At 40.5% G+C, this 12155-nt stretch overlaps 1 protein-coding gene and 1 long non-coding RNA gene across 37 annotated transcripts in view; one reads left to right on the forward strand and one right to left on the reverse strand.

The window, feature by feature from the left end:
• Positions 1-12155, reverse strand: part of CLASP2 (cytoplasmic linker associated protein 2) — a 180418-nt gene that overhangs the window by 137215 nt on the left and 31048 nt on the right. For 33 of the 34 annotated variants that reach the window (XM_078432528.2, XM_060638093.3, XM_060638088.3 and 30 more), the window contains exon 7: positions 8768-8838. In XM_078432528.2, the coding sequence (XP_078288654.1) occupies positions 8768-8838 (71 nt within the window). Of the gene's footprint in view, positions 1-3272; positions 3889-8767; positions 8839-12155 lie in introns of those variants that run through there. The other variant, XM_060638124.3, reaches the window with a different exon arrangement.
• The window catches only part of LOC132682864 (uncharacterized), a 79560-nt gene that overhangs the window by 20176 nt on the left and 47229 nt on the right, over positions 1-12155 (forward strand). For all 3 annotated transcript variants that reach the window (XR_013549962.1, XR_013549963.1, XR_013549961.1), the window contains one exon: positions 8066-8366. This is a non-coding gene — a long non-coding RNA (uncharacterized LOC132682864). The remainder of the gene's footprint in view (positions 1-8065; positions 8367-12155) is intronic.

The raw sequence follows: 12155 nt of genomic DNA on the forward strand, positions 1-12155 counted from the left end.
GAGAACTATCAAAAACAACAAAGTAGAATAACCAAAAAGTTGGCGAAGGATGCCAGAATGCAATCCATAGAAGAGGAAATACAAATAACCAAACATCTTGATCAACCTTATTAGACAGCAGAGATGCTTTTAAAAGGATGAGATATTTTTCATCCATTTGATAGGCAAATTTTAAAAATAGTAACAATAGCGAGGGGCGCCTGGGTGGCTGATGGGCTAAGCGTCTGACTTCAGCTCAGGTCATGACCTCGCCGTTCGTGGGCTCGAGCCCCACATCGGGCTCTGTGCAGCCTGCTTCAGGTTCTGTGTCTCCCTTTCTTTCTGCCCCTCCCCCACTCATGCTCACTCGCTCTCTCTCTCAAAAATAAAATAAACATTAAAAAATTAAAAAAAAATAGTAACAGCAAGAACTGAAAAGAATGTAGGACAGCAAGCACTGATGGTGAGAATGTAAGTAGTAAAGCCTCTTTTGGAGGATATTATAGCTGTAACTAACACAATTTGAAATGAATACAAACCTAGGTCCAGAAATTCTGCTCTATAGTATTTTAAGAAACATATGTGTGTATGTATACATACATATGATTTATAGAAAGCTGCTTCAGAATCATTTAGAGAAATTATATATGATCAAACAACCTAAAGTTCTTTAAAAGAAAAAATGGTCAGGATTCATCCATACTACGCAATATCATGCAACAGTTCAAACAACAAGACAGTTTACACGAGGACATTAAAAAGAACACAAAACCCTATGTCACACTGAGTAGACACCGCAAACGGCGAAAATCCTTTCAGAATAGTATCGTTTACGTGGACAGAGTCCAAACAAAACCATTCATTTTGCTTCTTAATATGCAGGTGAGGCACAGTAAAAGGTATGCGAAGACAAACACCATACTAATGGTTCACCTCCTTCTACGCCTAGGCTTGAGGTGGTTCTGAGGGGAATCTGCCTTTATCTGTGTTGCCTGAATTTTGAAAAGAAGATATTGCCGTTACTTGAAAGAATAAGAAACCCAGCTCAGGAAGAGCATAAACCATTTGCTATTCATGTTCACGTGGTACCCGTATGGTACAAGCGCACTATATGTGAAAAAGACTAACATGCAGAGGAGTAAACGCAGAACTGTTAAGAACTACAGATCCCTAGATAACCTGTTACATACTGTTTAGATTTCCCATTTTGATTTATGTTTTTAAGTTTATATTGAGTGAGAGAGAGAGAGAGAGAGAGAGAGAGAGAGAATGCAAGCGCACAAACACAAGCTGGAGAGGGGCAAAGAGAGAGGGAGAGAGGATCCCAAGCTATTAGTGCAGAGCCCAATGGGGGGGTGGGGGGTGGACCCGCCTTGAACTCACGAACCGAACCGTGAGATCCTGACCTGAGCCGAAATTAAGGGTCAGACACTTAACTGACTGAGCCACCCACGTGCCCCTTTATTTTAATTTTTAAAATAAATTTAAAAACTTTTAAAGTAAACTCTATGCCCAATGTGGCACTCAGATTCACGACACCAAGATCAAGACCCAGAGCAAGGCAGGCACCCCCCTAGACTTCCTATTTCCAAATAAAGGTGTATTACTTTAATAAAATACAATAAAAGTATTTCCGTTTTGAAGACCAGAGGCGCAGGAAAGTTACCCTCCGAGCTTTATAAGAGGCTGTTACTTCGATTTTTAAAAATTCAGACTATTCCTAAATAGTCTGAATGTATTTATGTATTGCTTGAAAAAAGAAAAATTAAGTAAATAGCCAAGGAATCTATGTTTAAGAAAGAAAAAAAAAAAAAGGAAATAAAATCTGAATATGGCCCAAATCAAATGCAACATTTAGAGTTGCCTGTAAATTAAGGTTTAATATATAAATAAATATATAAACATGCAATGTCCTTAGTTATATGAGAAACTAATGTATCAATTTTGATGGATTTTGCCTTAAAACTTCATAGTTAAAATTATTTATTTCTACAAGGACATATAAACCAGTTACATAAATTCTTGGCATAAACCATTGCAATATCAACACAAGATATACTATTGTATTTCCATCAACATGTACATAGCGGTTCAAAAGACTGATGATGATGTACCTACATCATCATTTTGGTACGTTTGCATCCCATTTCTCATCGTGGGCTCGAGCCCCACATCGGGGCCCCAAGGGGACCAACTCCTGACAGTTTGAGTCATTATACTGTCATAAGGAAGGATAAAACTGTTAGAGTTAAAACTTCTGAATACAGACCAGTCTTCCTTAAGAACCCAGTGGAAAACATACACAATATTTTGGAGGAACTTCAAATTCCCCTTCATACACATCTCTGGTACGGATGAGACTATGAGGTATACCTCTAAGCATCTTAACAAAAGCTTTAATAATGGAAAAAACAAACAAACAGAAACACCGTCAAGTACGAAGCGTTATGAAGGACAATACCAAACACAACTTGAGGTTCTAGATTCGGTTCTGGTTCGCTCTCCGTGCCTAGATGTGGAACTTAACACGTCAGCAAGCCTCAGTTTCCCAATCTGTGAAATGGAAATACTAAGATACTCTGGACACCTCATTTGGCTCTGTACCTGAGGAGTTAATGTATACTAAGTATATATATCAAAGTGCTTTGGAACACTATAAAGCACTACAGAAATATTTTCAAAATTAATCTTACTGTAATAAAACACTGGGAAAATCAATTTTTAATCAAATTATACCCTACACAGGACCTGTAAAAAACTAAGTATTTTCCAGAGAGCGATTTACTAGGGACACTGACAAATCACAAGCACGGTAATTAAAACAGTGTCTATGGCAAGCCATTTTGCTTCTTTAAATACTTTATCAGCACAGAATTCTCCTTGTCATCTCCAGCAGGAGAGAGGACGGGCTCCCTCACCAAAGCTCCCTGCCCAAACCTGTCATTCTTCAAAGGGCCGTGTTCTCTCTTCAAAGGTTTTGCATATGTTCCGTGTTCCTTCCGATATCCCTTCACATCCACCACCAGAGCCCGAGAGCTCGCTTGGGCTGCAAGGTAAATTGTCACATCTGCTAGATCCTGTCCGGACGTATCAAGTAGAAAGGAATGCTACACGCAAGTAAGCACACATGTGCACATATGCACACACGACTGCACACACACACACACACACACACACACACGCAAGTGTCCTTCGTTCTTCGGGGGAGAAATGTATTTCTCACACAGCAAATGACGGTCACTTTCAAAGGAAGTGCAGAACGCAAGCGTAAGAGGAGAAGAGACCTTACTCACCATCTCCCATAGCCATTCGGAGGGTCCCGGGAGCCTTTTGGAACCACGGGGTCGGACGGCACAGCAAACAAACGCAGCTCGGTGCCTGCGCCACTGGCTCGGCCTGCAGCCGCAGACACCCGGAGCGAGCACTGTGTGACCCAGGCCGCGCCGCAGCTCTGCACCGCGATCGCCAACAGCTGCTACTCCACTTCAAAATAAAAGTCTGGGGTCTTGCGGAAACCCTGGCCTCTTTGGTGGAACCCGGCGGAGCGGGATCAAGATTATCCCCTAACTGCACACATGCGGTTACCTACAGGTGACGATGCTTCTCCCTGTCCCGGCTGCCTGGAATTTAATGCAAGAACAGCTCTGGGAGCCAATAAACGCCATCCCGCTGGGGGACTTTTAATGCAATCATCAAAACACAAGGCATGTGTTCAGCAATCATTTTCTGCTTCTCTAAAGATATCCATGTAATCAGTAGCAATCACATGATCTGACGGATTAACTGATTTGTGCCTTTTAAAAAGGTCTTCATCCTTTTGTCGTTACCTTTTAATGTTTACAACAGACACTGCTGCAAGTGCACAAACAGGAATAGCCCAGTTTCCATGATTAACTGCTCTCATTATGCAGGAAGCATTTCTGGCTGCCGTAAACAAATCACGTCAAAGGCAGCCCATCAAAGGCCGCTCTGTGTGGGGACAGCAGAGCCCCACGGAACAAAGCTTGCTTCTGGTGGAGCCAGAACCTAGCCAGTGCGCAGCTGCGGGACTCGGAGCGCCCTCCATCCAAGCTGCACAACCATCAGCACATTGTCAAGCTCTGGGAAGGCCCCGGGGCTCGTGGTCACAAACAGACACGTTTTAAAATCAATCTAAGAAAAGGGCTTCTTTGCTTTTCACTAAAGGCTCTGTTACAAACCCAGAAAAAACCAGACTTCAAAGTTACCCTATTGCCAAGTATCAAGGTAATTCCAAAGCCGGATTTCTATGCTTTGTTTTACTGCCAGCCTCCTAGAGCAATTCTTTTCCTAGCAACTGTTTCAAATAGAGAAGCTGGGAAATATTTTACAGTGATTTCACCCCAAGACTTCATTAGGTCCTGCACACATGAGACAGATCAGAATTATGCACAGTTCTTTCACAGTGAAGGAGAAACAGACTTGCAGTCACAGCCACCAACACTGTTGGTGTTTACATCTCAGCGTAGGAGACAGTCTAGAAAGCTCCATGACAACAACAGGCCCAGCCATAATCACAGGGAGCCTGCAACCCTCACCCTTTTCCTTCCTCCAGGGCTGGTGTTGCCTCCTTCCAGCCTTGATCTGATTAATGGTAAACTCAGTTTCCTTATAACAGCAGAGGGAATTCCACTGTACTCAGGGATTCTGCCTAACTTACTTTGTAACATGAGAATTAAAGTCAGACTTGAAGAACCCTCCAGACAAAAAAAATGTGCATTTCTGGCCTTCCTAAACTAAATGATATGCTCAAATCTCTGATGACATAATTTTACTTTGTGATTTGAGTGTGCTGAACTAATTCTCTTGAAAACCAAGTCAAAGAATTCAACCAAAACTGAAATCAAGAGTACAGAGGGGCGCTTGGGTGGCTCAGTCAGTGTCCAAACACAGCTCAGGTCATGATCTCCCAGTTTGTGAGTTAGAGCCCCCCGTCAGGCTCTCTGCTGTGAGCACAGAGCCTGCTTCAGATCCTCTGTCCCTCACCTGCTCTCTCTGTCTCTCTCAAAAATTAACATAAAAGAAAAAGAGTACAGATACGGCAATTCTGAAAGAAACCAGAGACAAAAGCATGAAATGTAAAACTGTACACCGAGACATGCATAAGGGAGAAGAGGCAGACTAAAGAGAAAAAATGAACAAGACTATTTCTTCAAACAGTAAATAAATGCAAGGTAGGGTTAGATCATTTCACTCCCGACTCCCCACGTCTCTCTCCAGCCGAAAATGCTTCCTCCTCCCAGGGGTCTATCAAAACCCCTCCGAAGCTTACAACAAGGCCCTCGTGTCATGTTTCCTGCTTATTTTTCCAGCTACAGCTGATACATGGTCTTCCTTCCACTTACCCCTAGCTAGCATCACTGGGCTCCAGCCAGCCCTAAAAGTCCTTTTCTACCTCTGGGCCTTTACGGTCACATTTTCTCTACCCAAAGCTCGTTTCCTACCATTTATCCCATGACTAGCTCATTCTCATTTATCAGGTCATAATTCAAATATGTCAACTCTCAGAGAGGCTTGCCCCACTAATTATGTCTAAAGGGGCATCACTGAGTCACTCACCATGTCTATACCCTATTTACTTCACTTAATGACAGTTCAGATGGCAACTTTCAGCTATAATGACTCTTAAAACATTATGCCACCTTTATAACACATCCTCCGGGTTTTAGTGTTTTTATTTTTGTCTGTGTTTACTAAAAGGAATTTTTCATCCCCACACATTCTAAATCAAAAAAAGAAGTGTGAGGTTTCATTATTACCATTTTAGGCAAAGTCACACTAAAAAATTTTATCTACTGTAATAGTTTCTAGACTATCATATGGAACAACTCTGAACTGAATGTCATGTTTGGGTGAACTCACAACAATTTGTTTTGCATATATATGTCCATCAAGTAGCTTCAATGGCTTTTCAGTCTGTTATGTGCAGGAACTATCTGCACAAGTTTTGTGTTGAGCCTTTACTCTGCCCTAAAATGCTTTCCTGTTCTATAATTTTAACGTTTTAGGCTGGGTGCACAATTACAATAAGCCAATAAGGGCTGAAAATTTTGTAGGGAAAAATCGTGCAAAAATTAAAAAAAAAAAAAAGAAAAACTATTACTTTGGGGACAAAAGTTTTGCCCTCAAATTGTTACTTACAAAAATTTGTTTTCAGTGTTCAGTTGATATATTTCTCTACCTATAAGAATTATTCAAAAATTACTCACGGAGTGCATGGGTGGCTCAGCTGGTTGAGCCTCTGACTCTTGATTTCAACTCAGGTCATGATCTCACGGTTCATGAGTTTGAGCCCCGTGTCAGGCTCTGCGCTATGTCAGCGTGGAGCCCACCTGGGATTCTCTCTCCCTCTCCCTCTGCCTCTACTCCACATTCTCTCTCTCTCTCTCTCAAAAGTAAATAAACTTAAAAAAAAATTACTCATTATCCTAGGTTGGGATTACATAAACCATAATGTTAGTGGAAATAATTTCTTCAATTAGTGGTTTTCACTTAGCGGCAAGGATTTTAGGAATAATTTAATTTCATTAAACAAAGGGTAGTTGTATTTCTCCCATTACCAACTGTAATCACTGTGGATATTCATTCATTCACTTGTTTATAATCTAGCTCCCTTGCTAGAGTGTAGGCTCCCTGAGGCAGAAACTTTGTCTTCTTCACTGCTGTGATGATACCTAATTTATATTTTAAGATTATTCTCATTTCTGGGTAGAAAATAGATTCTAAAGTGCAAACATGGACCAGGTTTCTATTGCAGTCATCCAGGTAGAAGCTGAAGACTGACAGTGGGGTTTTAGCAGTGGAGACAGGAAAAAAAATGAACACATTTTGGATGTATTGAGATTTTAAAGGTAGACAGACGGGCGGTCAATTCAGGTTTCTGGCCTGAGCTGATGGTGGCAGCACTGACTGAAATGGGTAAACGGGGAACCACGGGTTTGAGGGGAAGGAAAAGACAACGGGCTTCCCACTTTCGGAGATCCCTATTAGGCACCCCAATGGGAATGTCATCGAGGCCACAGACTACCCAAACTAGAGCATTAGACAGACGAACGAGGGCCACAGAACCACACATTTAGTTAGGTGTCAACAGCGAATAGTTATCATTTCAGCCCAAAGGCTTTAATTACATTACTGAGAGAGAATACAGACAAGGTAGAAGAGAGACCTGGGCCCTGGGACTTGGCAACATGACCTGGGACTTGGCTTCCCTCTTCTAATCTCTTCCCTTATTAACAAATCCATGAAAGTGTTTTTCAATGACAGCATTACACTGTCTTCAAACCCATCCTGACCTATTTCTACATCCTACTGTATATACATACATAAATCAAACTTTAATGTTCACATTTGACCACACTTGAAATATTCACATGATAATCTCCAAGACAAATAAATGCCAGATCCTGACCCCAAACCTCCTGTTTATGGAGAGATAAACAAGAGAAAAAGAAATGGGAGCTAACAGAATAGAGAATACAAAATCAATTTCGAAGGTAACAGAAATAACCTCACAAAACACAAGAGATCACACTTTTGAAATAAGCCGTATTCATATAATAAATATCTTAAATTTATAATATGCAAGATACTTTTTTCTTAGAGTTGTAACTACAGAGTCTGGAATACGCAGGTGAGGATGCACTAGAAATCGTATGAAAACACAGCCATCCCAATCCAAGGAATTTTAACAACCATCCATCTTCCTGCTGTTTCTGGTTTCTATAGAAATAGAGGTAACTGCTAGAAAAAGAAGGATAAGGTACTTAAAACACCTTCTATTCAGGGAAGAGTGAGAAACAGCTGGCAGTCAGGACTGGTAGCGCTGAAGTCAATTTATGCTTCTGGAACTAAGTTTAGATTAGGGTAGACAACCTTTTTGCACTAAACTCTCACTCCATCTGCCTTCCTGCAACACAAGGCTTAGTCTTGGTTTCATCCAGAGAAAAGGAACTATATTATATTAGCAACTAGTTTTCCCATTATTTGACTATATAACAACTCACACACCCAATATTTCCCCCAACATCACTTACATTACTAAAGCTAACCACGTTCTCTTTTATAGGAACCTACTTTCCTAGGTGGAAAAACCACCTATAACTATCTTTGGAAGTAGAAGATATTCTTCACATATGTGGCTAATTATTATTTAAAACCTAAAGTCTAAGTAAATGCCGCCCAATAAAAGCAAACACAATCTCACAGCCTTACAAAAAGAAGAGCAACCACAAAATGGAGTAAGTGCCCGATATTAACCTGAAACCTCTTTGAATTCCAACGCGGTCTCATTCTACTTGAGAAGCCAAAGACGATCATGCTGGTGCGGTTCCTACATCTATGTCTCTTCACCAGTATCAAGTCTACAAGTAGGTGTGACAGAACCCATCAACCCCACAACTTCTACTAACAACTAAGTAAAACAACTACTCTGAGAATAAAAAACACTGTATTCATGAAACACAGAAGGCAAGAGGGTCAACGTTTCTTCAACTCAGAAGATACAAAAACTCAGGCAAAACAACAGTATCATTTTACTCCTTTGACCCATAATTAAATTTTCAGTTACTCCAAAAGAGTCAAGAGGACAGCGAATGGTCAGCAGTATGGAAAGACTTTGTTATTATCTCCTAACTAAGCTTCGGGCCACAAAATCATATCTGCTGAATCAGTGATAAAACAGTTGACCTGAAAACACGTTTCAGTCTCTAAAACTTGGCTAAATAATCTTAGAAATGTTTGAGAACTGGGATAACTTAATTATTCTTACCTTTGCAGACACTCAAAATCATACCGCCTGAATTTTGCACTTCATCAAATTTGGCAAAAATCATCTCTAATCTGGGAATAAAGAACACATTTTGTTTACTTACAGTTTAAACAGAATTTCCTTCACTATCTCCCTGAGAGAAATAAGGTCAGGGATTCAGTTAGTTCTACACAACTCTGTCTAACAATGATCTCACTCACTGAGAGAAAACACAAAGCCCGTCCCTCATGAGTAGAGAAGGAACCTAACACAGGCACATCTCCACGCACACAGCTTTGCGTTTCCTCATAAAATTATTTTTCCAAACCCATTAGAAATCTTTTAGTTACAACCTCATAATAAATCCACTCAGTCACCAACACATCTTTAAAAAGTACATACTCTTAAACACTGAGAACAAACTGAGGGTTGATGGGGGCTGGGGGAGAGGGGAAAGCGGGTGATGGGCATTGAGGAGGGCACCTGTTGGAATCAACACTGGGTGTTGTATGGAAACCAATTTGACAATAAATTATACTTAATATAAAAAGAAAAAGAAACAAAGTACATACGATCATGCAAAGGAAACTTAAGGCAAACAGGAAAGCAATGATATAAAATGTCAGAAACTACAGTGATGCAGGTACGGCTGATAATTTGACATTTTCTCTATTAACCTGTTTTCATTCAACACCAATTCCATCAGTGCTTCTGATTTTATATTCAGAATTACTTTCTATACTTCTATCTCCCCCCCCCCCTTTTTTTTTTAGCTAAAATGTATTTCTTATTACAACAGCAATGTACATTCATTATAAAAGAAAGCTAGGAAATGTAATTAGGAACAAAGGAAAAAACCCAAAACACAATCCCACCATCCAAGTTTTTAAACTGTATGCTTTCTGATGGTTTGTATTTATATATAATTTTTCTTCAGATCCAAAGGCAATCATGTTGACAGCACTATTTTTTAGTTCACTTTGCCTTTACTTTCCACTATATCATGTTATGGTTTATTCTTAAAGTTATGACTTAGAGATTTGGGGAAGGAAGAGGGCCATTGTCATGGTTTTTTTTTTACTTGCCAGATGTTGTTCTCTGACTCACCTTTGTTTTTGTCAGTGTCATTTCTACAACCTTAGTTAAGCGTTGGTCCACATTGTGTCATTTACTTGTAAATTGAGGATATGTTTGGTCTTAAAAATACATGTTTTTTTAGCTGAAAACCTTCTAGGAACTCTTCATAATGAGATTTCTAAACCCTAACCTCACTTCCTACCCCCATTAAATTCAACAAATAAAAATATTCACACATCTGGGGTGCCAGGGTGGCTCTGTGGGTTAAGCCTCTGACTTTGGCTCAGGTCATGATCTCACAGTTCGGGAGTTCGAGCCCCACATCAGGCTCTCTGCAGTCAGCACAGAGCCTGCTTTGGTTCCTCTGTCCTCCTCTCTCTGCCCTTCCCGTGCACTCTCTCTCAAAAAATAAACACACATTAAAAATTCACACATCTAGAAGGACTTCAGTTTAAAGACACAGGTTGCTCATTTACAGCTCTTCCAGAGTACTGAGCAGACAGCAGACAGGCTGCCCAGAGAAAAGAGGTGGGCAAGACGAAATGTGGGAAGAAACCCTGGAACCGGAAGGTGGGACCTCGGAATGAAGACCAGACAGACAGGAACAGAAAGGAGAGGATCCAGGAGAGCTCTTTGGGGAAAAAGGCAGAACAAAGATGTTAAGAAGTATGAAATTAACATACAGCTAGAGTAGCAAAGTGGGAGTAAGAAACTGACGATAGAAAGCTGAGAAGAGAATTGGTAAGGAATTAAGGTGGGCAGACAAAACATACAGCAAGAAATGTCTACAGGCAGCTTTAATTTAAAAAAGGAGGGGGGGAATAAGCTGAAATTCTAGGGAAATATAATGGTAATAGGGAAGGAGGGAGGGAGGTTTAGTTAAGGTGGAAGATATCACCCAAAGGTCTTTGAAACTGGGTTCGGCTACGAGAGATGCACACTGAGCTTATCTCACACCCTTTATCCTGCTGCCAACCCTCACTTAGCTTCCTATAACTATCCTGCTCTCTCTTCTCAGTCTCCCTTTCTTTTTTTTTTTTTTTAGTTTTTATTTATTCATGTAAGTAATCTCTATACCCGACATGGGGCTCAAACTCACCACCCCAATATCAAGAAGTCACATGCTCTTCTGACTGAGCCAGCCAGGCACCCCCAGTCCCCCTTTCCTTCTAATGCTTCTCACTTGACCAACTTCCACGTGAAACACTGACATTTGCTTAGTATTCACTGAAAGGATTTTAGTTCCCTGTTTAAAATTTTATAAGAAGTTCACACCTTCCAATCTTTATTTTTTTTTTACTATTTTTATTTTATTTGAAAGAGTGAGAGAGATCCTGCATGTGCATGAGTGGGGTAGGAGGGGGAGGGGCAGAGGGGGAGAGACAGAGAGAGAGAGAATGAATATCTTATGCAGGCTCCCCGCTCAGCCTCAGGACCCCGACACGGGGCTCAATCCCACAACCCTGAGATCGTGACCTGAGCCAAAATCAAGAGTCAGACGCTCAACCAACTAAGCCACCCAGGCACCCCACACCTTATGATCTTTAAAAGAAAAAACTAAACATACTATAATTTTCTTTCTATGTGGCCCTCGCCAGATTGCCCTCATCCCTGATCATTAAGTCTCAAATAATACAAAGCTCCATATAACTATTTAGCTTATTCATAGTGGAAGATCACTGCACATATAATCTGATGGCAAAGGAATAAGGGCAGAAAGAAGAGACGAGGATCTTTTAAGTAATTCAGGAAGAAAAAAAATTATAAAATTCAGTGGAAAGAAAGTACAAAGAAGCCGGATTGTCCAAAAGGCCAGTGAGGTTCTAGGAAGGTTCTGACTCAGGAGAAAGACAGAGACCAACCAGTAAAGCTTCAGTATAGAACTGGAAAAGCAACCCTAACCAAAGTCCACATTTAAGTTTAGAGTCAAAACAACAAACTTCACTGTAGTTTTGATCTGTATTTCTCAAGATGGCTAATGGTGCTGAACATCTTTATTATGGGTTTATTGGCCATTTGTATTTCTTCTATTCAAAGCCTTTGCCTGTTTTTAAAATTGGTTATCTGTCCTTTCACTGTTGAATTGTAGAAGTTTTTTATAGATTATTTATATACTCAGGACATAAGTCTTTTATGAGATGTATGATTTGTAAATATTTTCCCCATTATGTGGGTTTTCTTCAGATTTCTTGATGGTATCCCCTGAAGCCCAAGTGTTGGGGTGTATTTTGATGAAGTACAATATACCTATTTATTTATTTTGAGAGAGTGATCATGAGTGGGGGAGAGGCAGAGAGAAAGAGACAAGCTCAAGCAGGTTCTGCGCTGTCGG

Source organism: Panthera onca, chromosome C2 (assembly GCF_046562875.1).
Source record: "Panthera onca isolate mPanOnc1 chromosome C2, mPanOnc1 haplotype 2, whole genome shotgun sequence".
Classification (NCBI taxonomy): Eukaryota; Metazoa; Chordata; class Mammalia; order Carnivora; family Felidae; genus Panthera; species Panthera onca.